Source organism: Corvus kubaryi, unplaced genomic scaffold (assembly GCF_017639235.1).
Source record: "Corvus kubaryi isolate FWS band 111438036 unplaced genomic scaffold, C.kubaryi_AGA036_p1.0 69, whole genome shotgun sequence".
Lineage (NCBI taxonomy): Eukaryota > Metazoa > Chordata > Aves > Passeriformes > Corvidae > Corvus > Corvus kubaryi.
The window spans coordinates 6,944,689-6,970,856 of NW_024582057.1; the positions used below are offsets into that span (position 1 = coordinate 6,944,689).

Here is a 26,168-nt window from a genome sequence, read left to right on the forward strand (position 1 = left end):
TCTTTCATTATGAATTTATTGAGAAGCAAGAAGAGCACATAGCCTAGGTATAGAATGATTCACACATCACTTGAAAGACATTATGGAACAAAAAATTCCAGGTAAACTCCAAAAGACGAGGGTGATATGAATCCAGTGACAGGGCATCGATCACTGGAAAAAAGGCATGCTCATCCTATTTGCTTTTGTTCTGTGGTTATAACAAAAGCTGTGCTAGTGGAATCTCCAGATAGGCTCCAGAGAAGATTTAAGATGTTGAGTTCTGTAACTGCATAATGTGTGATATATATGAAAGTCATCTTTTAGCCTGTGTTAGAAATGGATACCTCCATAACTTACTGCAAAAAAGTGTTTAGGCTCTCGCCTGTTCTGCCTCATGCTATTTTCATCCTAAGATGAGAGTGTTGGTGTTGGATACTTTCTTCTTACAGCTGTATGTATTAGAAGGAAAAAGTAGGCTACAGTGTGTGTTTAGAGATAAAATTACCACTAGAGGATCTAGTAACTTCTTGAAAATAGCAAATTATAAAGAGGAACACCATCAGAATCACCATGCGAGGATTATTTTCTTCAGAATCATTGTAGCATGCAAACAGCCTACTTGGCTTGAATAGTTTTGGTAGTCTGTAGCTTTCATGAAATTGGTTTGCTGCTAATAATAGTCTAAATAATTTTTCACAGTAAAATCTGCACAAGCGACAGTGACGTGATCTTGATTAGTCAGCTTTACTGAAAGAGTGTAATCTCCCTGTATGAGACAAATGCAAAGCAAGAGATTAGTCCATCAGTAGTATATAACTGCTTAAGTTTCTAGCTCCTCTTTCTGGAAGCAGAATAATGCTTTCCCCATCAAGTTCCTCCAAAACCTTTCTGGTCCAAATGTTTCAGAGGTGGTAAAGGACATGCCCATATTTTCTGCCAAAATACTCTCCTCAGAGATATCAATGCTGACAGCACAAGCTGAAAATTAAAACAGTGCAAGGGGAATGAAATGTTTTGCTGCATGAAAAATCCCTTCAAATCTGTGTAACTTCTCATGTTTCTTATGAGCAAGCACAACATGGCCTGTCCTGTTTAGTAACTGGAAAAAGAAGTACTAAGTTCTCTGGCACTTCTCTTCCATGTATCTTTTTGTTCAGTGTTATTGATATGAATTTTTATAACAGAGCCCATTGGGGGAAGTGTGTGTATAGATGACTCAATCTATGATGAATTCCTATATAATAAAAGAAGTAGTCTAATTTCCAATTGTGTAGTTGAAATTATGAATTCAGGCTTTAGGGAGAACTTATGTCATTACAGTGCAGAAAACATCTGAACCTTAAAGAAGCCATGGCTGTCTTGGTCAAAATGGCTCTCTCCAGACACTTGGGGAAGCTCTGGTCAGGGGAGGTGACAAGGCTTATTTAACAGATTTGGAAGAAGAGGTGAACTAGATTTTATTCACTGTATATTACTGGCACTGCAGTAATTATTTCTGGGTTTTTTTTTCTGGAGCATGGAGGGGAACAAAATGTGGGGTAGGAGAGGTTGGCAGCACTGTCCTCCTGGCTTTGAACCACAGAATGGTCTTGCCCTGTTTAGAGCCCTTCTGGTTGTGGAGCAGGAGGAGGCATGGCTAGAATGAGTCAGGTTTCTTGGCATTTGCCTTTTACAATGGGATTTCTAAAGCAATATCTGGCCTGTATCCTCACAGAGAGGTTCAAGTTAGGAGTGAAATCTAAATTTAGAGAGAGGCCCAATGGCAGCATGCTCTTGAGAATAGAGCCTGCTTGTAATTCCTGTGTGGACTGTGCAAACATCCCTCACGCTTCTTGAATGAGGTTGTCCTTTGCAATGAGCAGAAGACGATGGCTGTTTGGAATAATTCCTTTTTGTCAGCGCAGGGGGATGATGTTATTTTCCTGATTGATTAATTAACTAAAGTGGCTTCCTATTCCCTTTCTCACAAGTGCATTAACTCTCTAAAAGCTTATAGTTTAATTCATAATAAGGGACTTCATAATAACTAATTTCCATTACTTATTTCTTTTTTCTCCTTCAGAATAATTTTTTGCTTGTGGTGAAAAATTGTTATTAAAAGAGTCCTGAAGTTCCTGGCTCTAGAAACTAGTTGAAAATTCAGTTAATTTGCCCAGAACTGGAGTTTTACTGGTCTGCATGCATGTTTCTAGGGCTTCTTCTTGGTTTAAAGACCTATTCTTCAGTTTGTCTTGAGGCTTTACTACGTAAGTATGTTAGTAAAGCTGCTCCTGGAGCAGGAGGCTGATTGATGTGAGCTCAGGCACTCCTGTGTGAGACATCAAAAGACATGCTCAACATGGCATCTCTAGGTATAGCCTTTAGGCTGGCTAGGGTGGGATAACAGCCTGCGTAAAGGGGGTCCAGCTCCCTGTGTGAAAGCCTTGGGAAAATGAAGGTTGTGGTTGGTGCTATCACCAAGGGAAGATTGAGACATATGAGATTGGTAGTGCTTACAGAAGCTTGATCCTCCCTGAAGCCAGCTATCCTCGTTATCACCTCTGCAGGTCTCAGCAAGCCCGGTTCTTTGGGACTCACGTCTTTGTTCTGTATCCCTGTTCTGATCCTGTCTTCTCTTCCTGCCTGGAGCAATCCAGTGCTGAGCAGACCCCAGACCCCACCTTTGAGCCTCTGACATATGTTTTATGTCTGCTGCTGAAGAACTGAGAGCTCATGCTGTGCCTCTCTGAGTAAATCTAAGGAGTATTTGACTGACCACCTGAACTCTATGCTTTTGCAGTGATGGCTGTGATCCTTTCTTTGCCACATTCTCAACAAGATGCCTTGATAATCAAAGACCTTGCCTTCTTCCTTTCAATCCAATCTCTTCATTTTATGTCTCTAAAAACTCCTTTGTTACGTACTGACCAAATAGATCTTCATGCTGTGCCTGGTTAAGAGACTGGTGCATTCAGCATTTGAGATCTTTATTTGCAGTGTGATTCAGCTGAACTTCTAGGAGACTTAGCTGTGTGTGGAGAAGGCTGCCAGTAAAAAGCATCTGTAATGGATGACCAGGAAATTCAGAGCAGTACCTAGAGTACTGCCTGTTTTCTCACCTTCCTAAGAAATTATTTTCTTATTTTAAGGCTCCATAAATCCAGAGAAAGTGTTCTTGGCCTAATAACTTGTACCTTCAGTTGCCACCTAGAAGACCTCGGTCTCTCTGCCTGACACCATGTATGTGCTGTGGAACACAGTCAATTGCAATAGCTATCTAAATTGCCTTTATAGCCAGAGAGGATGCCTGAGAGGATTTGGAGCCTCTCCAAATTGTTCCGTTCACTAAGGACTAAGCAAAATTGCAGCCTTGGTCTCTTGGGAGTCCTCTGGAACTGCTTCTTTTCTTGCTGTTTTAAGAGTAAGAGAGGGAGAGCCTACTAAAGAACTCTATGGCCATCTGACTTAATGCTGGTACAGGAGATCAGCTATCCTGAAAAAAACCTTTTGTCTCTGGATAGTAGTGCCTCTGTAACTCTTTATAAGCAAAGCCACTTAATTTCATATTGAAAAGGATTATTCATATAAAACACTCTCAGATCCAGTGTGCCAGCTGGGGAAGCCTGGAATGTGCTGGTGTAATTGCTGGTAGTCCTCTGACCATACCTCATCTGGAAAGCCCTTCTGCTTGGGAACACAGCTGTAACCAACTTACCTGAGGGATTTCTTTGATTCCCAGTGTGACTGGTCCCTCATAGTAGAAGTGTTCTGGAAAGCAACAGTGGTGATGGATGGTTAGACATGCAGCACATGAAGGAAAGAGGCAGCTGATCATAGATGCTTTTTTTGTAATGGCATTTCAAAGCCTCTGGTGGCAAGTGTTATGGAGCTGCAAAATGCTCCATAGGCAGTCTTGCAACAGCCCTCTTGAGGGAAATATCGGAAGGTATACGGCCTTATGGGGAAAGCAAGGCAGAGCTTGGTCTCAAGGAGCATCTGCAACCCATCTAAATGGAAAAGGGGGGGCATGTCTTTGCACAGCCAGGTGGGCATTCCTATGTTGTCATGCATCCTGCAAATGGAAGGGGATGAGGGGGACTGCCAGGCTCAAGTCCTTTAGCAGGAACTATTAAACACCTGCAGCTGCAGTAGTTGAACTGTAATGTTTTGGTAACTTTTAGAAAAACCAGTCTGAGCTGAATGTTTGTGTAGGTGTGGACTTCTGACTACTTGCTGAACATGACTTTAAAGTAAAAAGAACATGTCTGTCTCTCTGCTGAGGGAGCGTTCATCAAGAAGTTACATGAGGTATTAAAGTCATCACAAGTTGTGTTAGTGACTGGAACAGAGCCTGGGAGTTCCACCTTCCAATCCCCATCTCCCTAATCGTGCGAGGCATGCCTGCTCTTGGCTGTTGAAGAAAGGGCAACTTTGGCATTAATGGAGAGAATTAGCAAGCTGTTCTGCAGTTCCTCCTACTTTTTCATAGCTTATTGGGCCAAACTGTGCAGACTTGACTGAAAATAAAACTTGTAGATGTTTCAGTATTTCAGAATTCCTTGCACAACTTGCCCCACACAAGTAATGGAAAAAGTCTAAGAACTGTTTAAGGATTCTCTTTTGTAGGTGTCATGAAATATTCTTTACTTTGACAGTGACAGAGGAGTAAGTGTTTCATCATGTTTATATGAGTATGTGCTGGCATTTTGATGCTTGTCACTTCTAGAGAGCTGTTTTAGTCTATTCTCACTGTTGGTTTAAACTGCTTCTTGTGAAAGGTTGGATAAAAGCATCTTTAGGTTGTACAGTCCATCTCTCCATGCATGGACTTGGAAAACAGTCCACAAAAGTTCTTCCCACACATGATATTAAATGTAGTCTTGTAACAAAATTATATGAAAGAATCATGACAATAAGATAAACTAGAAAAAGGAGAAACCTGAGATATCACCAATGCTCTACACCTTCGCATTAATGAGAAGTTTGTTTAATGTAAAGCCCTGGTGATCCTGGGAGGTGGAGAAGATGCAAAACAACTCAGTGTTGCCCTAAAAAACCAGAATAAATACGTCTTGGCTTGTCAATTTCAAACTGATCAACTGTGCTACAGAAATTCTACTGTACTGATTACCCTCTGCATCCCTGGCTAATTCATGTGGACACCAAGAAGTCTTGTTGTTTTCACAGAGCAGTCACCATCGCCACTTGCTTCTGTGCACGAAGCAAGAGCTCAGGAGTCTGACACATCTCCACTGCAGGGAGCAGTGACTCAAAAGTTTTAAAAATACAGTACAGCCCACCTCTCAGTTCACAGCTTTAATAGTCTAAATGGGAATTAAAGGCACTGCAGGCTGCATAACTTAGGTGATGTGTGACTCCCCTGGGACTTGAGCTCTGCATGTTGATATGAGCTAAGGCATATTGGGTCCCCCTCAGGGTGGTGTGGACAATGCAGTGGTGGAGCTCATGCTTCGTGTGTCCTTTTGTTCAGTAGAGAGCCTCGTAGGACTACCTTTTCTTTAGTCAACTCACAGCCTAGCAGATCTTGGATGACAGCAGAGGAGAGTAGAGAGGAAACTGGGCTGTGAACAATCACCCTGCCCCAAAGTCCTTCTGCACAGGGACATGGAAGCTTCTCTTGGATCATGTGGCTTGTTAGGATCTCATCTAGCCTCTCAGAAAGCCATTCAGAATCTAAAAACATAGATGCAGCATTCAGGCTCTGCAAAGCCTGTATTTTAAAATGAAGTAGGTGTCATCAGGCCATAAATTTGCTTCTGAAATGATGGCAATGCTAATCTCTCATCTAGTGTAGGTAGAAGCTATTTTTCCCCACAAACTTCACTGTGATAAAGTAACTAGATGAATGCAGTCTCAGGGCTCTGCCTCAGCCCACTCTGAGAAGTTTTCCTTGATTGCTCTGATGTGTTGTAGCTATGCTTTTGCTCAGTTATCAAAGAAATCACTGTCATGGGCTGTATTATTTTCCAAGGAGCCTTCAACAGCAGAGCAGCAGGTGCTGCATGTCCACTTTGAGGTCCACATTTACTGAGTTATGCTTCAACTTTACCCTTATTTAGCTCTTTCTAACCATGGGTCTTGAAGTGGTCCACAACTGAGTCATATGGAGCTACTGGAGAGATTCCAGTGGAAGGCCACTGATATGATTAAGGAACTAGAACATCTCTCCAATGAGGAGAGGCTGAAGGAGCTGGGACTGTTCAGCCTAGAGAACAAAAACATTAGGGGACAGTACATCAATATGTACAAATATCTGAAGTGGAATTGTAAAGAGGATGGAGCCGGGCTCTTTCCACTGGTGCCTAGTGGCAGGGCAAGGAGGCAGTGGGCACAAACTAAAACACAGGTTTCTCCTGAACATCAGGAAAGACTTTTTTTACTGTGAGGGTGACTGAGCACTGGCAGAGGTTGCCCAGAGAGGTTGTAGAGCATCCATCCTTGGATATATCTAAATACCGTGGTCCTGGGCAACTGGCTCTCGGATGGCCCTGCTTGAAGTAGATGGAACTGGATTAAGTGATCTTCAAGTGTCCTTTCCAACCTCAACAATTCTGTGGTTCTGTAACCAGTCCTTTGGAAAACTCCTGCGACCTTCCTTGCTTCAATGGGGAGGGGGAAACTATGCTGCTTTGAAAGTATTTCCTTATAGGAAAGCAAGGGCAGCTTTCATTTTCAGCTAGTTGAGACCTGTCAGGAAATACTATAGATTCATCAATCTGCTGAATTTTATAATTCATATTCACTTTGGACCATGGAAACCTTCTCAATGGATCAGGCTTTTCAAAGACCATTCAGTTTTCCAGTTGCATGAGGATTTCTGCCATAATTCCAGAAGTGTAAACATCCTCCAAGGCTTGAAGGACTGCAGTTTATTACAGCATCCTTCATACACATTTTTTCTCCATATATTCATACATTTTTACATTCCTCCATTGAAAGAGGATGAACACATCTGCTGCAGTAAGTGTAGCTGTCACAAACACTGAGCCTATCTCATTGAAAGAGTTCTGTGGTCTTCCTAGAGAAAAGCCCAAATGTGGTTGCAAAAAATGCTCACCCATTTGGAAGAGCATAAACCATGAGTGCATTTTTCCAATTAAATATTCCCCTTTTTCTTTTTTGGTCTGCTGGTAGTTTATGGTACTTGTCAAGCATGCTGTCATCAGTGATGTGCTTTCAGCCCTTTTTCTTATAGATTTACCTGGAGGCGATTTCTATAGAGCAGCCTAGAAAATATTTCTAATGTACCACTGAATCAAGGTGATACTACTGTATTTTTTGTAGCAGCTTTTCTCTGTTGTTTTTACCAAAAGTAACTTAGTCCTTTTCATTGCTAGTGAGAGGGCCTTTAGTAGCTTCCAGTCTGAAGCAGAGTTTTCAAATGTGTAAGTAAGAACTTCCTGAGGATTACTTCAAATTACTAGTTATCATTTATCATGAAGAAGCCTCTCCTTCCTGACTAAACACCTATAATGAAATTCTCACTCCTCTTTCTCAAATCTTCCTTTCACTGAAAATCTTTATGAGTTCTCACACTCTTGTACTATATAAAGGCCCTGTACATCTGCACCCACCTCTTCCTTTTTCTATGTTTTAAATATTTTTAGAACTTCAATGCTCTGTGTTGGAGTTCTTCTAGGACACGATCTTGCACCCATGCAGCTGACACAGCTTCTGTGGGTGCTGTGGATGTAGGAATGATGTGAATAACTGCCAGCTATAGATGTATAGTTGAGTGGGAAAAACATATATAAATATATAGCCAGGTGAGAAACATTTGCTCTTTTTACTGGTGAGGGAAAGGTCAAATGAAGGGGCTAAGCAAGATGGCATTGTGTGTCAGCCCAAAGACCTAGCTTTGTGGTATAGCTGCTTTCTCAGAAACAGCTACCTATATTCTCAGTGTGATAGCTAGTTTTTTAATTCATGTTATGTTCTCTACTTTTATTCACAAATACTGTTTTAGAAACTCGCTCACTGTAGCACCTACTGAAAGGGACAATAATGTAAAGAATGGAGGTTTGAAGAAAGGTGGGGGTTTTTCTATGGTTTGGGAGGGTGCACAAGGAATTGTGCAAGTGCTCTGATGGTGGCTCTGTCAGTTGAGCCTGAAAGAAAACTTGCAGAGGATGTGGCTGTCTTTTTGTCAGGTAGCTTTGTTTAAGCCTGCAAGTTGTGGTTGGCATTGCTTAACATTACCCTGGTAGGTCTTCTACTCTGATTTTAGTGATTGCATTGGGAAATCTGTTAAATCTTATGTAACTGTTTTCTTTGGAGGAAATGGGGAATAACCAGCACTTTCTACTGAAAAAGAGGAAGGCCTGAGTTCATGTTATGCCACAAAGAATTTAGCAATCTTGTTGTTATTGTTCCTAAACAGACAATGGCCAATTTCCTTGCAAACTTTGAGCTAACAACTTCACAACAGACATATAACTAAAAGAAAGATCTTGGAATCCTATTTATGAGTCTGAGTGAGCAGTGCCAGATATGACCTTTGCTTAACAAAAATAGTAAATACTATGTGATTATGATGAACATGAAACCTCCAGCTATATTAAGTCTTTCCAGCACAGAGAGTATTTCCAGTCATGAAAAAACTGTAGCATTATAGAAGAGCAAATATAAATAAAGAAAAAAAGAAAAATTTTCTCAAACAACTAAGACTTTGCCACATCTGGCTCTTATAAGTCTCTTTTTCTTGTCATTTCTGCTGTGCTTTTCCTCACCAGTGAGTGGATCAACAAGATCTGTAGAAGGATGATGTTTTGTCTAATTTTGGGAGAGGGAGGAGCAGGCAATTTTTGGCCTCCTTGTGAAAGGCAAGCAAATTCTGTGTGAAAGTATATTTAAACTCAGGTCAGGTCTGGCCAGATGTTGGAAACGTTGCCCATACAGCAGGGAAGAAGAGGGTCTCCATGAAAAGCTTCAGTAGAAAGGGCTCTCTGCTCTCCTGTGTCTTAGTAGCCTGCATACTTGGCCATTCACATGTTGTCCTTCCTGCATAGGCATTAGGTCAGATTTACAGCTGTGCTAATGTGGTAAATTTTGCCTGAACTGCCTTAAATTGGTCTTCAGCTCAATTCTGCATCCTAAAACATGGGTTAGATTCAACTGTCAACTAATTAAGAAATACCACATTTTCAGTCTGAACCTGTCTGAGAAAGTTCACTTCTTCCCCACTGTGACTTAATTGCTACATAAAACCAGCTGCTGAACGAGAGAGTGTGTATTAAAAAGTGCATGGCAGAGGTCTTTGCACTAAAGTAGAGATGCTTCTAAATGAAGATATATAGTATTATTTAAACAACCAACTATGTGTTTATATCATAAAGTACTTCAATTAGCGGAAACAATCACCTGTCATCTTAAGATTAAGAGACTTGGAAACCCCAGGAGGTTTTGGCTTTGTAGCTTAATGTGTGAGTAGCAGTTTGTGCTCAGCTCAGGATTGACTCTACTTCTCCTTAATGTATTCACTAAAGGATGTTATTTAGTACTTCATCAGAATAAGATAGTTTTTAAGTAGGTCTGTGGGTGGGTTTTTTCCTCTTGTAATTCAATACACAATTGAAGAAACTTCTGAATTTAATTTTTTTCTGTATCTGGCTTACAGGATTTACATAATTGGTTGCTCATGCAGCATTTCTCTATTATTCTTTGTGATAGTTTTGTGCAGTGTGAAATGTCTTAGTGATTTTCCAGGGGCTGTCTTAGCAGTAGTGCTGTGCATGGTCTTTAAACTCATAGCCCTTGCACATGAATTATGGCAGTGTTATCAGCTTGAAGATGCAAGTGAATGGAACGAAAGCAGAGCTTCTGTAACTAGCTGGTTTTGTAACAACTCAAACTTCTCTGTGGCTCTACAGTTTTTTTTTTATAAAATCAGCCTGAAGAGATGATCATGATGTAATAGGGATTTAAAAATTACTGGATATATGGCCACTGCAGTCCAGAAGCATGACCATAGCTCTCCCAGACACGGCACAGCTTACTCGGCACTGCCTGGCCTGGGTTGTGGCAGAAGGGGCCTTGAGGTGCCCAGGCTCACCTGGGCCCAAAGATGCCTGCTTTCTGGGGGCAGCTAATAGTGCTCTAAACCAGCTAGAGCAAGTCTTCACCAGCTGGCAGTGTGACTGGCATGAGCTGAATTCATCTGACTGCTGTACAGGCACAAGTTGAACAGAAACAAGATGCAAACCATAGATGGTAGCACATACTATCTTGTTCCAAATATCCTTATTCAAGCATATTTCCTCATAGTGATTAAAGAATTGCCTTTAAGGACAGGAAGTGTGACTTGCTTAATAGTGAAGAATATGTTCAGAACGTGTTTGTTTGCTCAGCCATTTGTTTTACAGAACTAGCCTTTATTTTTCTCATACTTCTTGCTCACATGACAACCATGTGCCTCTAAATAGGGCTTATGAACCTCTCTGCTGTTGGATGAGGGTCACATAACCACAGTTATTTTTAATGGACTTGAAATCCCATGTGCGTGCAATATTCTGTGATTAAAAGTAAAGAAAACAAACAGGTTGGGGGGCAAAGCAGGCCCTTAAATTAAAATGTCTCTGTCCTACTGTGTTCCTGTCACCCATTAACATGCTGGTGAAGTAAACAGAACATTACGATGTATTGGTGCAGTCAGCAGCACAGTGGGTGCATCCTACTTGGAGTATTCAGTAGCCATCAAACACTCTTGAGTGCAACCTAAATTACCTCCTTTCTTCATTCCACAGAAAATAAGCTTAGGATGACCCAGCCCACAAAGTGTCTCTGAGTAGGTTAAGATGGTCTTTCTGTTCATGATCATGTCCAGCTTGACATGGAGTTCCTTGATGCTGTGGCCTACACACAAAGCAGAAAAGAGAGCTCAAACAGGTTTATTGCTTTATTTTAAAAAAGATTCTATTTTTTTCCTCCCAGCTGTTTGAGCCATTAGATGTTTTGTCTTCATTGAGGACTCCTGATACATAGAAATTTGTTCTTCAGGAACAGGTCTTTAGGCTCTTCAAGGTATATGACAGAGGACATAATAGCAGTTATCTTGATTGCTAAATAAACTATGCCCATGACCATTTTCTGACTCTGAGGTCAAATGATACAGCAAATCTCATGTCCTTACATCTAAACTTTTCTTGTGTTCTTAGAAGAGGGATCATATCCACTGGGGCCCTGGGAGCAACCAGTAACTGCTGCTTGGGAAAACAGTAGCTGGTCTGAGCCAGACATGTGCCAGGGACCAGCACAGCAGCTTGGCAGTGGTAGGAGGTTGCCTGCTTGTGCCTGGCTTGCTAACACAGGCAGAGCCAGAGAGGCTACTGGATTTAGATGGAGGTCCTGTACTCTGATTCATGGGAAAAGTATTTGCAAATGGCTGTAATGTGATTTTTGCAGGCTTGTTTACCTTTGCAGCCACCTGAAAACTGATGCTCCCTGGACAAATTGACAGCATATATCACAGGAAGGAAGACCTTTTGCATGTAAGGAAGCATTCCCAGGTGTTAAAAGACAGTTGTCACACAAACTTATTTTCAGCACTTTCATATTTATGCTCTGGTAGTAGAGGATCTAGCTGAGCCTGGGGACAACAGGTTTGCAAGAGGTGTCTTTCCTGTGAAAGAACCATAAAGCAAGCTATGGCTAATAACTTGCTAATTGTGCACCCAGTTTTTATCTTTTATTGCTGATCAGTCAAGTGCTGAAAGGTATAATTTCAGCTAGTGCAGGTGGCAAACTGATTGCCTGACTGTTGCCTCAGGCCAGCACTTTCCCAGCACACTTCTCAGTATGCCCAGGAGGGACAGAGGGGTGTCCCCACGTTGCTCTGTGGGAGTCCATTCAGTCCCCTACCTGCAAGGGTCACAGCCTTGGCACTTTGGTGAGCACTGCTTGTGCTGACACAAGAGTGTGGGTGCTGGAGCTGTCTCATTCAACGAGACTCTCCGCAGGAGACTTAGCTATGAAGATGATAAGCTCTAGAGCAGCCCCCCCTTGGCTCTCCATGTGTACAAATGAAGAGCAGAATGGGGGCTGAGGGCTGATATGACCTGTTTAGGGTGACACACGAAGTCTGAGGCCGAGCTGATAACAGAACTGACACTTTAGTAACCCTGCACAGATCCTAAAATTTGTAAGAAATGAAGCCCATTCATATTTTACAGGAGATTGTCACACTTGCTTACTTAATACCAGCACTCACACGTGAATTAACTGTGTACGGCATGAGAAAATAGCAATTCGCTTACTTAGGACTGCTGCAGCTCTGATGTTAAAGGTGTGGGTTGTGATATCAGAACAATGGTCAATGCTGATAGCAAAATCTTGCTGGGGATCTGTTTCAAGACACAAAACAGTGAGTTACAAGTTGTATCTTCAATGAGATACTGACTGTACAGGAAAAAACAATAAAATACAGAAGTGTTATAAAAAACAAATTAAACATTCCTTAAAAGTTCTCCAAGAAGTGCTCAAAGCTCCCATACCCTGTGTTCAATAGCTACTTCTATCCTTCCTGCCCCCTCGGTCTGAAGTACACTCAGATGATAACCTCTGTGAGGCTAGAATCTACTCTGTAGGAAAATGAAGCAAGTTCAAAGAAATGAACCAAGCTCTGCGCAGTGGTGTGTAGTCAATACTTATTCAATGGTGAAGTCTCAGAACAATAGCTCTTCCCAGACTCTGCACATTGCCATACCTTCCTCAGCACTGATGAGCAATTGGTCATGAAGATGTTTTTTAATTAACTTGTATTACAAGATGGCTTGGTGAAGCTGATTGGGAGACTGAATTCTGGAGTGGGATGGAAAGTCCAAAACTGAAAATTAAATTGTGTTAAATGAGGTACTGCAGTACTTTTTGCTGAGTCCATCATCCTGTGATATTTCTAAGCCAGAAAATATTCTACATTTCTCCTTTTCTGGGAGACTTCGGCAGAGCTGTGGGACTAAAGGGAGCCCTTTGACTTACAATTGCCATTAATGTGATTCTTTCCAGTTTCTACAGTATCTTTTTCTCTGCAAAACCTCTAAAACTCTTGTAAAAACATAATTGTTTTCCTACCACTTCCACCTTCTTTGTTGCTAGACTCCATGAGACTTGATGCTGTGCCTGAAGGCTTGCTGACGTGTCACTTTCTGGTGACAGGCAGCAGCAACCACTGACAGCTCAGCTGCCACAACCAATAGAATGTGCAAGCGTTTTCCAAAGCTGTGGCAGGAGGGGAAAGATTTGGCCAGTTTGGAAAAATACCTTGAGCCTCAAACCTTGCTCTAGGCATAGTTTTGTCCCTCATTATGGCTTTCCACAGCCAGCTTGTACATCCAACATTGTTCTCTGTGGAAAAAATAGAAGCAACTGTGGCATGCACAGAAGCAGCCATAGGCTTCTTGGTTTACACAGATCTGGTAGTGACAAATGTAGGCTTGGGAACAGAGTTCTGTTTCTAAGTTATTGTTGCCTGAGCTAATCTTCTCACTGAGTTGAAAATAACAGGTTGGGAGAATTTTCCTTTGATGCTGTGGTGAAACTTGAGTCACGAGCGTCCTCTGTGAGGCTGAGCCAGCATCCCTATAGTCTCACTCTGTTTTTGCAGCAGTGCCCCACAGCTGTAGCAGCTGGCAAACAGCAGCCTGTGTGACCAAAACCTGATTGCTTAGAGGGGATCACAGAAGGAATGAAAGTGTTGAGAGGACCTGGAGGGCTTTAACTAAGCCAGGCTTTGTGAACCCACAGATTATCAGTGTGGTCTAAAGGAGTCCCTGAGCCCTAAATTCTGGTAAATGAAAATAACTGTTCAAAGGAGGGAGATAAAAGACACTAGTATTTCCCACAGCTCTGTGTCCCTGTGCTGGATTTTTTCCTCCACGCCACTAAAGCAGTCTCTGCAGTTGCATAATCTGCTTGGGACAAAAAGTTAGTGCCTGGAGTTGTTTATCAGGTGTCACCAGAGTCAGAAGGTTGTCTTTCCTCTTTTTTCTTATTCCTGTCAGTTCCAACTTCGTTTTTGCAGCTTCAGAAGCTGTTGGAATCAGTTAGGAGAGCAGTTTCCTGCTACAGCTGGAAAGCATGTCAAACTTCTCTTTTCTCTAGGACCCTTACTCCTGCTTCCCCTCTGGTTTCTACCATCTCTCAGGGCTTGGTTTCCGCTTGCCTCTGGACTTCTGCAAGAGCCCCTCTTGCTTTGGTTTTGTGTGTGGTGCGATGATAAGGTTCAGGAAGCAGCTGCTCGGATTCAGAGCAGTTTGGGCATTGATGCCTACAAATAGGGCTGGTTGTCAAATTACTAAAATTGTTAGTTCTGCAATTTCCAGAGGCAATTATGGTCAAACATGGCACTGGAACATATATGACACTGTTCTCTTTTCAAAGAGACTGGGCTGTACTTTAATGAACAAATTAAATCATGGTGTTAGGGCTAGAAATTGAACTTTTAGTTTAAAATTTCTCATCAGTAACTGAGTGGAAAGGGTATGTTCATGAAACCAAGCTTTCTGGAAAGCTTGGGCTTCTTATTTTAGTTTGGATGTCTGTTTATTTCTATGGGTTGAGCTCCTTTGACAGATGACACATTTCATAGTGCATCGTAGAATGGAAGTCTTTTACTGTACTGCTAGTGATGCAGCATAGGATCCTGACATCTCCAGGAGGTGTTGTCTGGTCCTCAGAGGAGAGTGTGGAAGCACTCACATGAGAAACTCCAGCAAAATTTGTGAATTGGAGCACTTGGATTTTGTGTTGTTACTCTGTTGCTGAGAAATGTAAAATTTTCCACTGCCAAAAGGACCCCCAATTAATTTTCTGACCATCCCTGCGGAAATTCCTGCTCAGACTTTGCAATCCAACTTTGCAATCTTAGATACTGTGGCATATATGGGGGCCTCCTGCTGAAATCAATTGAGAGGATGGCTGTGTTGCTACAGCTATGGTGCCAGGGAGTCTGGATTCCCAAACATGTAGGGAGAAAGGTTGCTACTATAACGAAATTAGTGAAAATAGTGGGGTTTGGCCACTTGACAAGTGAAGAAGTCTGTAAATTCACCTGGGCTTTATATGCACTAAAGGATTGTGCCATACCCTTCTTTCCTTAAATCATGAGGAGTCCCTCCTGTAGCAATGGCAACTCAAGGCACTTGCCATTTTTGTTTTTCATCTCAGATATACAACTGTGAGTCACTGTGTGTCTCCTATGGAGGCTTAATACTTATTCTTCCTTGTTTGCCTCAATCTGAAGTGAGCTGGTTAGACTGAAAAAAATACATGTTATGTCTTTCACATGTGCAGAGCAATAACATTTACTGTTAGATCTCTAAAATACGTGGGGCTGCCCTTCAGCCTTCCACTTCCCTGCAACATTTCATGGTGCACAGTACTGTATGTTCCCAGACTTCCCTCCACCTACTCCCTTCAATCTGCTCCGTCTTCCATAATTAAAGCTAGAAACTCTTTAACTGGCTGCAGGATTTTGCTTTTCCAGTTCAGCTTTGATATATCACCAACACTCATAATGTTGTTGGAAATTTTGCAAACACATTGAGGTTTATCAGTACAAATCTGCTTATTGAGGGGGAAAAGGGCATTTTTTGTGTGTCTAATGAGAAGGACTTGGGCTGCAACACACAGCTAGCATGAAAGGTGTCTGGAAGCAGGATTTTGACTCAAGTTTCTCTCTAGGCAGTTCTAAATCTTTCAGGCAACTGCTCTGGGAAAGGGGAAAGTCTTTGGCTTTTGTAAACAATCAGTGCATTCCAAGATCTTTCAGACATGTTATTTGAACTGTGGCTGATGCTGAGCTCCCAACTGTATCTAGCACTGAAGACTGGCTTCTGTAGTACAATCCTGCTTTGTGAGAGGTGAATTTGGGATGTACCTGGCCTCTTGCCACTGATCACCCCTTACATGGTTTAGTGTCAGATGAGCCCATGCATCCCACTGCCCATTTCACCCTTTCCCAAGTACCTTGGTGGAGATTTGTTGCTATATTGACCTCGGATGTGTTTTTCCATGTGCACTGGTGCCACAGTGCAAGATTTCAGCCTGACTTACTATTTCAAGGTGCTCACACTGATGGGTTTGGCTGGGTTTTTATTAGAAGACTGAGCAGGTGTGTGTAGTACAGCCTAGAAACTCAGATGAGTTCCCGAACTTTTCTTTCTAGAGTTTTTTTCCCTGCTTTTGTTCTTGGCGGAAGGTTCATAGGTAAATTAGCTCAGACATATTTACAGCAGTGTAGCCTCAGTGACGAGGACAACAGATGGGAACTCCCTTTTGTGCCCTGGTTACTGCAGCTGTGGGGCCAGTGGCTCCTGCCCCTGCTGAACATGGGTGTGCACAAAGGCACAGGGCTGCAAGCTGGGGCTGTCCTTACAGCCTCCTGGGAGGGGATCTCCAGAGCACAGGATGAAGCAGACAGCTGGGAATGAAAATGTGCTAACCCACTGTGGCTATGTCCCTCAGAGCCTGAGCTGCTAGATGACTAACTGGGCATTACAGAAACTGCAAGGACAGATGGGAAGCACCTGTTCTAGGAATTTTGCTGCGCTGGTGTTCAACAGCCTCTGTCTTTTATTCTTCTCTCTCCCTTCCCCCATCTTTTTAACTATCCTCTGCTGGCTTCACTCTCATCTGAATCTGCTCTAAAATCACGTTGTTTCCATATGAGCATGAAAATCAGTGGTATGAGTGAATAGCAGCAGCAAGCAGAGGAGCTTTGCTTGTGAAAGTCCACATCTGTAAGCCTTGGAGTGGTAAGAGGACCTTCCAAACTGGTAAGCTTTGGGTGTTTCAAAATAATACTTTTAGGAGCAGATAAGCCACAGAATTGAATGAAATGGCGTAACTGCAGTTGGCCACGGTCATATAAGGACAAGCTGCCGCTAGAGGAGATGGAAATTAGCACAAGGAAGAAACATTTAGCAATTACCCAATATTCCTCACCTTCAGAGCTCTTAATAAAATTAAATCATTAGTCTTTACAACATTCAAGGTGATGAAAGGAGAGGGAAAGAATGAGGAACTGTTTGGGATTTCAGACTTTATGTATTCGTTCAACAACTTCCCTTTAATGTCTATTTAAATAAATTAACCTGAATGCTCAAGGTTATATTCGACAGTGGAATCTACTTACATGGTACTGAGAAAGAAGCATCAGGTGAATTAGCAGCTCTCTGGTTATGCATCTACATTGCCCTGAGCACCTTCAGCTTAATAAACTTCCCTTTGGGCCTGTCTTCAGTGCATGCCACTGCCACATCCAGACGTGTCTAAGAGGGGCAGAGTGACCCTCAGTTCAGAGGGGAGCAGAATAAATTGTGAGACTCACACTGGCTGTGTCTACTTTATCATGAGAATACTCCATCCCAAGACATTTACCTTAGCCATGACCAGCTCCAGGCTTTTGCCTAGTTCAGACAGTACTGTATGTTTTATCACCTGAACTTTTCTGGCTTGCTTAGGCAACAAAGAGGAGAAGGAATAGGGAAGATTAGAGTTCATGTATCCTTAACGTCCTGAGGTTACAGACTGTTTGAGTTTCCCTTTGCAAACAGTGCTATCAGCTTGTGGTCTCTGAGGTTGCTTAAACCCAAACCTCCAAAGCTTTTGGAGATGTCTAATGGAGTGAATAACTCTGCTTCCTTTCTGATAAAACTTACATGGCTGTAGAGGGAAGCCTGAAGATTTGGTTTCAGTGTAATCTATAAGCTAAAATAGCCCAGGACGCTAGCAAAAGAAACTTAAAATGCGACTTAAAAAAAAAGTGTTCATGCAAATTAAATAATTTCCAGTCCTCTCTCAAGAATACTGAACCCTAGTAATGCATAGAGCAGTTACATATTTCTCGGTTAGATTAAGGCACAGGCGTTACTGGCTGGTGCTTATGGCCTTAGTTTTGGAGCAAGGTGATTTCAGTGTCTTACAAAATCAGTTTAAATAAAAGACAAAGATTTTGTCTCTTGTTACTTCAAATAAAATTCATTGCCGAGTATAACTGATGTCCAAATGTGCAAATATTCAGAAACAGTAACTCAGAAAGCTTCTCCAAATGTCAGGTGGAGAAGGGAGGAAGAGATTTGCTGGCACCTGACTGATGTGATGAGGTGGAGGGAAGCCCCTGTAAAGACAGAAGGTGTGAGGGGCCCTATGCAGCTGCAGGGCTGTGTTTGGGGATGGGGGTGTCATTAGCATGCAGAAAGCAGCCTTGTCAAAGACATGCCCTGACTCTCCCTGCCTTTGCCTGCCTGAACCACCTTTCCTGAGAGCAGGCTTGTTAGAGGTGTTGGCTGAGGCTTGACGGGAGGCTGTGTCTGAAGGTTCTTGGAGCCTTTCCTTGCTTTAGCCAGAGGTGGTATTTGGAAAGGGGAGTTTCTGTGCTTCGTGTGGTATGACAAACCTTTATCCAAGCCTATTTAAGAGGACAAAACTGAAAGATGCAGGCTTTGAGAGACAGCACATATAGATCTGTACTTGATAATCCTGATTTGTCCTAGTTAGCTTGAGAGAGAAAGGCAGACAGGGCAGGCTTCAACTACAGCAGTGTAACAAGAAAATACTGCATTAATTTGGGCCCAGCAGGGACTGTATTAGAGAGAGAAAGTCTTTGTTCTTCTGTTGGTAAGAAAACACCATGCACGGCATGAATAAGATGCTTACAGTAACTGCTTGTATTCCTAATCAGAGCTGTCTCTTCCCTCTTCAATGTGTTTTTTTTTTTAATCATTTTTTCATATTGCACTACTTGAGACTGAGATCTCTGGACATCAGTGCTTGCCAGAATGACTGGGGATTCACAACAGACTTTCAGACTTTTGTCAGAACCAAATCTTGCTGTAAACTGTCCTGCTGTCAGACACATGCCATGCTCTGGGATAGCAGCTATACTGCTGATTATACAGAGCAGTAATCAGCAGCATATAAATGGGCTAAATGTTCCCATTTTCCCAGGATGGGTTTAAATCCACCACAGGAGAATGGCAGTAAGCTGCAGTTGGAATGGCATGCTCCCTCTGCTGAAGAAATTAGCTGGGTTCCCACCTGCCTGATCACCGCTGGATCATTTGACAGGAGCCATCCATCTTCAGGTGGAGAGGAAACTGAAGCATTGAATTAATTTGTGGTAGTTTTCAAAATGCTAGCTTTTGGCAACTAGAAGCTCTCCTGAGTCTAAAAGCAGCATCTGGAACAGATCAAAGGGTTTTGATCTGGTACGTGGTGAATCTGTAAAGGGCATTTGGATGTCTTGTCTCTCATGGCCACAGTTTCTCCTTAGTTTTAGGTTGCTTCCTTAAAGTTGGTACAGTGACACCAACACACAATAATGCTGAAATAGTTTTTTAATTTTTGTGGTGTTAATTTTTCTTAGAATACTTTGGATATTTTTCCCAATGGATATTAAATTGCTATGAGCACCTGATCTCCTGCCTTTATTTTCTTTGCTAAACTGTAGGCACAGTAGGGTCCAGAGATACTTTGAGGCCTTGATGACGGCTCGAGATGAGATGATGTGGCAATGTCAAGAAAGTGTAGCAATGTTTTATTGCTTAGAGAAAAAGCTTTGCATAGGAACACTTATTATCAGCTGTGGTTTGTTCTTGCTCCTGACTTCATGCACTTGATGTGCCTTTTGATAATTTCTGCTTTATGTAATACAGGAACTAGTCTCAAATTTTTATCAAATTGTTAAAATGGCTGTGACTCACCTGATTAGTGTATTAGAGTGCTCCCTCCATAGACTCAGATTCAGTGTCCAACAGCAAATGACAGTATTGCCCTTGCCCACAGTATTTCTTTACTAATGTAATATGCCATTTTTAGGTATGTCTCTCCTATATGTTTTCAAATGGGAGAACATATTTTTATATGGCTTGCCCTCTGAATTGTTCCCACTCATCCTTACATTTACCTTAGTGACTCAGTGGCTACAGTGACCAAAGATGTGGCAAAAGTCAGTAGGTGAAAAACATGCCAATGAGTTTAGAATTATTAGCTGGAGATAGGCAGGAGAGGCTGTCACACATAAACAACCATCTTTTGCAGTCCATGGTGCAGGACCTTAATTGATTTGGTGAAGAGTTTGGCACTGTGAGGAAACCACTGGGAACTAAATTAGATGGGAAAATTTAAAGCCTGGTGGGAGAAGTTCAGCTGAGGTTAATTCTCTCCACTACTAGTCTCACTGAAAGCATTAATATTGATTTTACTGAAAGATTTAAAGTCTAGGTACCGAAAATAATGTTTTTGCCGGAGCACCTTGGAGGTATGAAACTGTCTCCTGCTCCTCTTTGCCATTTATATTTTAAAACTTACTAAGTACTCTTCGCCCCTGAAAGAAGGGTAAAATGATGTTCAGAACTACCTCAGGAGTTCACATAGCAAAAGAAAGTTTAAATCCTCTAATGAGGTGTGGAAAATGAAATAGATGAGATAGTTTTAATTCATGGAGGAACCAAAATTTTAAAAGAAGATTTTCATGTGCACTAATAATAATGCTACCTTGCTTCTGATGATGGTTTCAGTTTGTTAGGATCTGGTGCCAGAAATATACATGTACACATCTGGTCTTCCCCTTGGAATAAGTAAGTTATACTGGATGAGTACAACAGCAAAGCTATGACAGTGAGAGGGCTTGGACAGAGTAAACAAACAAAAAAATTGTTTTCAAGTGGAATTCTTAAATTCTTTGATTGTTTGCCCATTAGCAATCTATGCAACAAAAGATCAGAGGGGAGTTAGTGTCGTGTGGCTTTAAATAATTTAGAAGCAGAAGCAATTGCTGGAGCCTGTTTGAGGGAAATAAATAAGTAAGTCCAAGAGAAGCATCTGGCTCAATCTGTCTGCCAAAAACCCAAAGAGTAATGGAAAAAGAACCTCTTTTTACTGAGAAGAATAATTTTTGCCCTGAAGAGGCATGAGTAAGAATTTTTTTGCAGATCTCTCTTTCCCAGCTGAAGCTGGGATTACTTATATCCTTTTAGTAAAGAATATAAGCGTGTGGTCAGGGAGGGAAAAGGACTAGTTACAGTAGTTGACATACAGAAGAGAAAGTGATATGCTGTAAAATTAGTGTTGCAGTGATGCCAATTTAACAGTACTGTTTACAAGTTGGTATTGCTGATTGAGCAGGGCTACATGTTACAGGTATATTTTTTAAAAAGGAACAAGTGGAATTTAAGAAAAATAGTATCTTTGATCTCTCAGTATGTAGGAGAAGGTATATGAGTGTGTGAGGGGGACCCTAGTAAACCTGAAACTATTCAGAAAGGACAGACAAATCATCAGGAAATCGTGAGCTAATTAGTCTGTCTCCACTTGTTTTATTTTAAGCACTGAAAAGTTCCCTCAATACAGAGTTTAACAGGAGCATGTCTTCACTGCCCTGTGTGACCAGAGCAGGTTCTACACCCTGTTGAATTCAAGGGGCCATTGTAGCAGAGATCCAAATCTGAGCTCACACATTTAAAGAAAAGCCATACAAATGAGAGTTTCTCTATCTATAAATGCAATCTACTGCAAGTGTGTACTGAAGTGGGCAGTCCTGCCCTCTCCTACTGTACCACTGGAGGCCAGGAAAAAGGTTTATAGAAATTACACTGCTTCAAGTGTGACGCAGAACTATGCAAGCCTACATGGAGATCATTGGACATAAGTTCAGCCTGACTTTCCTCTGTTTTGGAAGAGGCATTGTCACGTAAAAATAATTCTCTAGATGACCAGATTGCCTTGGTTCTTTGTCTAGCAGAAGACATGAATTAAAGCGAATGGTTAGCCATATCCCTATATATGTTTCACTATTTTAAAAATTTGTAGATATACAGATATAAAACTTATAAAGGATGCAGCCAATCTCATATTTAGGTTCTGGAGGTTGAAATGAATACTGATTATTTGCTCCTTCCCCTGAGACTTTAATGGCTATTAACCTTGCTTCAGAGAGAAAAGAGAAGAAAAAGCAAACAAGATCTGATATTAATTGGGAAAATGTGTTTGTCTATGATATTTAAAAATCTCATGTGGTCTGAACAGTGTTTTATAAAGCCTTGGGAGTATTTCTGAAGACGTCATCTTTGAATACTACTACTTTGACCCTTCCGAAGATCTCCCTGAAATTCCCTGTTATTTACTCCAGTGCACAGAAAACAAAATCCTTAATGGTTGATGGTGTCCATACCCTTTATTAGAACCTTCTGCCTTATCAGACTTCTTTTCTGCACTGTAAAGAAACCTACAGTTTCAGGGAGTGGGCAGTTCTGAAATCTCCCAGGTCCTAAACTAAACGCAGAACTTAAATAATCACCAAGCATACTGGTCTGCATTTGCTGGTCGAAACAAAAGCAGGCATTCTGAAGCACTGAAGTGTTGGTGCAGACCCACCTAACATTTCAAGAAAGAGCTGTAAAAATAATAAGAAAAATATTTTTTATGTGTCTGCAGGAGCAATCACTCGCTTTCCCCTATGAAGGGGGTCCCATTTGAACACTACATAGTAAGAAAGTTTTCATGGCTAATTAAGACAATTAGGCTTTACATGAATGATCTAGAAGCAGATGCTAGTAGATGTGTTTAGGAGTTATGTTCTGTAGTCTCTGACTACTTTGCACTTCCAAGTGGATGCCTATTACTCAAATAACACTGGAATCTGCCCAGGGCACTTTGTTACCATTGCCTACCTGCCCTTCCCTTCGCAGACAATTGTCTTTTAAAATGTAGCTGGAAAGATCAAAAGCGTTATCACAGTGAAATTAAAAGGGACAGAAATTGGCCATTTGTGTAGCAGGTTCTTTTCATGTCTGTGCATAGACTTGCCAATTATGGTTCTCTTTTCTCAGTCAGAGATGTTAACCTGTGCTGCTTTTATCTTGGGATCTCTGCCCAGGTTTCTAAAGTGATTTGTGGTCATTTGAGATCTTCCTTCATATTTGTCACTTGTTCCTGGGAGGAAGAGTGGCCCTAAGAGGAAATGTCTTGCTCTTTATAGACTGTCTCGGTGTTATGTCTCCTGTGGTTACATAGAGGAGGCAGCACACTCTCTATTTACTTTACTTTTAGACCACCTGTCTCTCAGCTTGATTTTCTCACCATGGACTTGCTGCTGAGAACTTTTGTCTGACTTCTTTTAGATGACTTCTTTACAGTTGCATTATACTGATCACTAGGGTCTTGTCTAGCCCTTTCTTTTGACTTGGAGTCCTGGTTACAGAACATTTAGTCTGATGTGGCTGGGTGGGAATGGGGACGCTTTCTTTAGGATCCAGAGCATGGGCTGAGGCTGGGGGCCTGATGCATGCCTGTATCTTATGTGCTATAGGAGCAGGGTGCAGGTAGAACAATTGCTTGTGACCGGCAATTGCGACTTACTCCTGGGTACAGGAGATTGCTACACTTTCTCTGTCTTCAGTTATCCACCTAAACTCTGTTGCATTAATCACAGTTATATTAGCCCATATTTTTGACTTTAGTTAGATTTTTACTGCATTACAGGAGAGGATCTGAAAAAGCAAAAATGGGTACTTGGCTCCTTTTTAAATGCTCAGACTGAATTCTAATAATTTGTTGATAGAGGACATTCAGGTCCAGAAGCAAGTTGTGAAGTACTTGGTTAAAATTCTCTCAACCTCCTTTTATTTTACTTGATTCAATCCTAATTCACTGATAACATTCTAGCGTCTATAGTAACAACATTAGAGGTGAAATCCTCACCCTCTTGAAACCAACAGGCAGCCCGTTACCCAAGATTTTGTGCTTGTTACCTTACTGTGGCTCCTGTTATCCCCAAAATGGGTCATCCTCTGATATTTTCAGTGCAGCAAGAAATACCAAAGGGATTTCTGAGACTGGAGGTATGTATGGGGCAGTATTCCTCTGAAATAGCTAAAGAGGATGGGCAGTTGCCTAATATCAACTCTACATTTGCTGACATTATAAATGTGTCATGAGAAGGTTTGTTGGGAAAGGGTCTTGTAAAACACTAACAAGTCTGTGTCCTCCTGGGTGAGAACAATTGGCAGGACACAGATGAAAAATGGAGTTATGTTCTGCCCGTCTAGTTATGGTTTATAGTGAAATGAAGTAGGGACAAAGCTCCCCCTCTCCTGAAAGAGTGATCAGCACCTTGGGCATCTTTGTGAGCTCGCCAGTGAGCTCAGTAAGGACAGTGTCTCCTCAGAAGCAGATGTAGACTAGTGTACTTGGATTTATCCTCCTCACCTACAGATGACTTGGCTCGACCCCAAACACCTTTTGTTCTTCTCCTTTATGCAAACTGCCAGATTATGAACTGCATCAGCAGCAATACCGATGGTGTATCCTGGACTGATGCTGCACATGTGGTAGCCTCTACTGATGGTAGCTGTGAGTTGCCTCACCTTTAATCTGACAGAGCAGTATGGCAGCAAGGAACCTGACTTCAAACAGGGAATCTTGTTTAATTCTTGCATTGTTTCCCCATCTGTGTAATCTTTTCATCTCACATAGCTGCGCTCAGGAGAATAGAAGACCATTCTAACTGGTGGGACCTGACCTCTATGATCTCTGGCTCGTGCTTCTCAAGCTGTGAATTCCCCCTGAATGAATATACCTCTCATCTTCCTGTTCATGGCAAACCAAAAGAAGTGACAGAAACAAATGACTCTAAACAAATGCATATTGTTAGCTAGGCCAGTGATGTGCACAGTAAGAAGCATCATTTAACTGGCACATGCCAGCAGACAAATTCATCATACTCTGAACTGACGCAAACTGTAGCCCGTGCCTCTGTGTCAAGGCATCTCATGCTGACAGAGACCTGTTGAGGGAGCAGAATTCACTTATGCAATAAATTGTTACTAAAATTAAGATAATACCAAAGTTTGTATTCTATATCTAATAAATATTTTCTTAATGTGTTATACCCATTTATAGAATGTGAAGCCTGACTTTAGTCCCCTGGGATCAGGCCAGTAAAGAATAGCATTACAAATATTTATTTACTTCTCTTGTCCCTCACTGGCTTTATTTTAATGGGTGTGCAAAAACGCATGAAAGCTACAGGCGAGGAAAAGCCCCCGGGAAAACCCTTTGTAACTGGATGAATTGGAAAAACAAACTCTAGGGTGCTCATTTACCATGAATCGCTTTTCAAATCACGTGCGGAAAATGAATGAGGCGTCTGTGAATCTAATTCCCTTTGTCCCAGTTGTAAAGCAGATCAACACAATAGGAGAGGCATACGGCCAGCAAAGCAAGAGGTGAAAAGCAGGCACCATTGAATGAATTCATTTTCAGTCAATTCCAGTGTCGCTTGCTCCTTTTCTTCTCTACAGATTTAAAGAACAAACAAAACCCTGTGATCCCTGGGAAATGCCTCTGGTAAGGGCTGCGGCTGAAGTCTCGCTAAGCACAGAGGCAATGGCAGAGAACATGAATCCTTCCCACTGTCACACTGCGTCCCTTGTCACTCCAAGTGGGAAGAAAGAAAGCCCATCACCACAGCCTCATCGCACATTAGGAAAGCAGCAGATCAGTGCATTGAAGAGCCTGTTTCATCCCGGGGTAAAAAAGTTAAAGACCTAGGGTCTTCCTATTTTTTTTTTAACCTAATTTCAAGATAAAAATCTTAGTCGTCTCTTTCTTGCTAAACTGTTTTTTTCACAGCGGTTTATTATTCTGAATTAAATTACATTATATCCTCTTTATTATCTTCTAAATACAGTGAGATTTGTGAGCATGCGAACCAAAACCAGCTATACTTGAAAGACGAAAAATATTTTTAGATGTGAAACCCAGTGCAGGTTTTGGAGTGTAGCCCTTCCATTCATTGCCTGACTTATAAGCATCACTCACTGCATAAGAACAACTCTGTTGAGCAGCTAAAAGGAAAATGGAAATGTAAAAAAATCTCACCACAGCTTTTGTAATAGATTTCCAAGTTGTCCTCTTTGCAGACTGTGTGCGTAGGCCATTCTGTGCTGGCATTGATGTAAAGCAGGACTAAGATGAGAAGAAGAGCAGTTGATGTCTTCATGGTGGTGGTGGTAGTTTGCAGGATCACTTCTGTCTCTTGCTAACACTCTGGAGGGAGGTGTTCCTTCCTTTCTCCAGGGGACACGGGAGTTACAACATTAGTGCCTGCAAAAGGGTTAAGCGAGCAAGTGCAGCCACAGCTTCCCATAATGTGGTATAAACAAGAGGCTAATCAGAATTGGAGGGTGTTA

General features: G+C 41.7%; 1 protein-coding gene across 1 annotated transcript; it reads right to left on the reverse strand.

Annotated features, from left to right (window-relative positions):
- Positions 1–26,168, reverse strand: LY86 (lymphocyte antigen 86). The gene is made up of 5 exons (XM_042049028.1): positions 25,858–26,168; positions 12,234–12,320; positions 10,705–10,833; positions 3,677–3,729; positions 1–748 (listed from the first exon to the last, which is right to left on the reverse strand). Exons 1-5 carry the CDS (start codon positions 25,976–25,978, stop codon positions 653–655), a joined length of 486 nt encoding a protein of 161 aa, XP_041904962.1. The 5' UTR covers positions 25,979–26,168; the 3' UTR covers positions 1–652.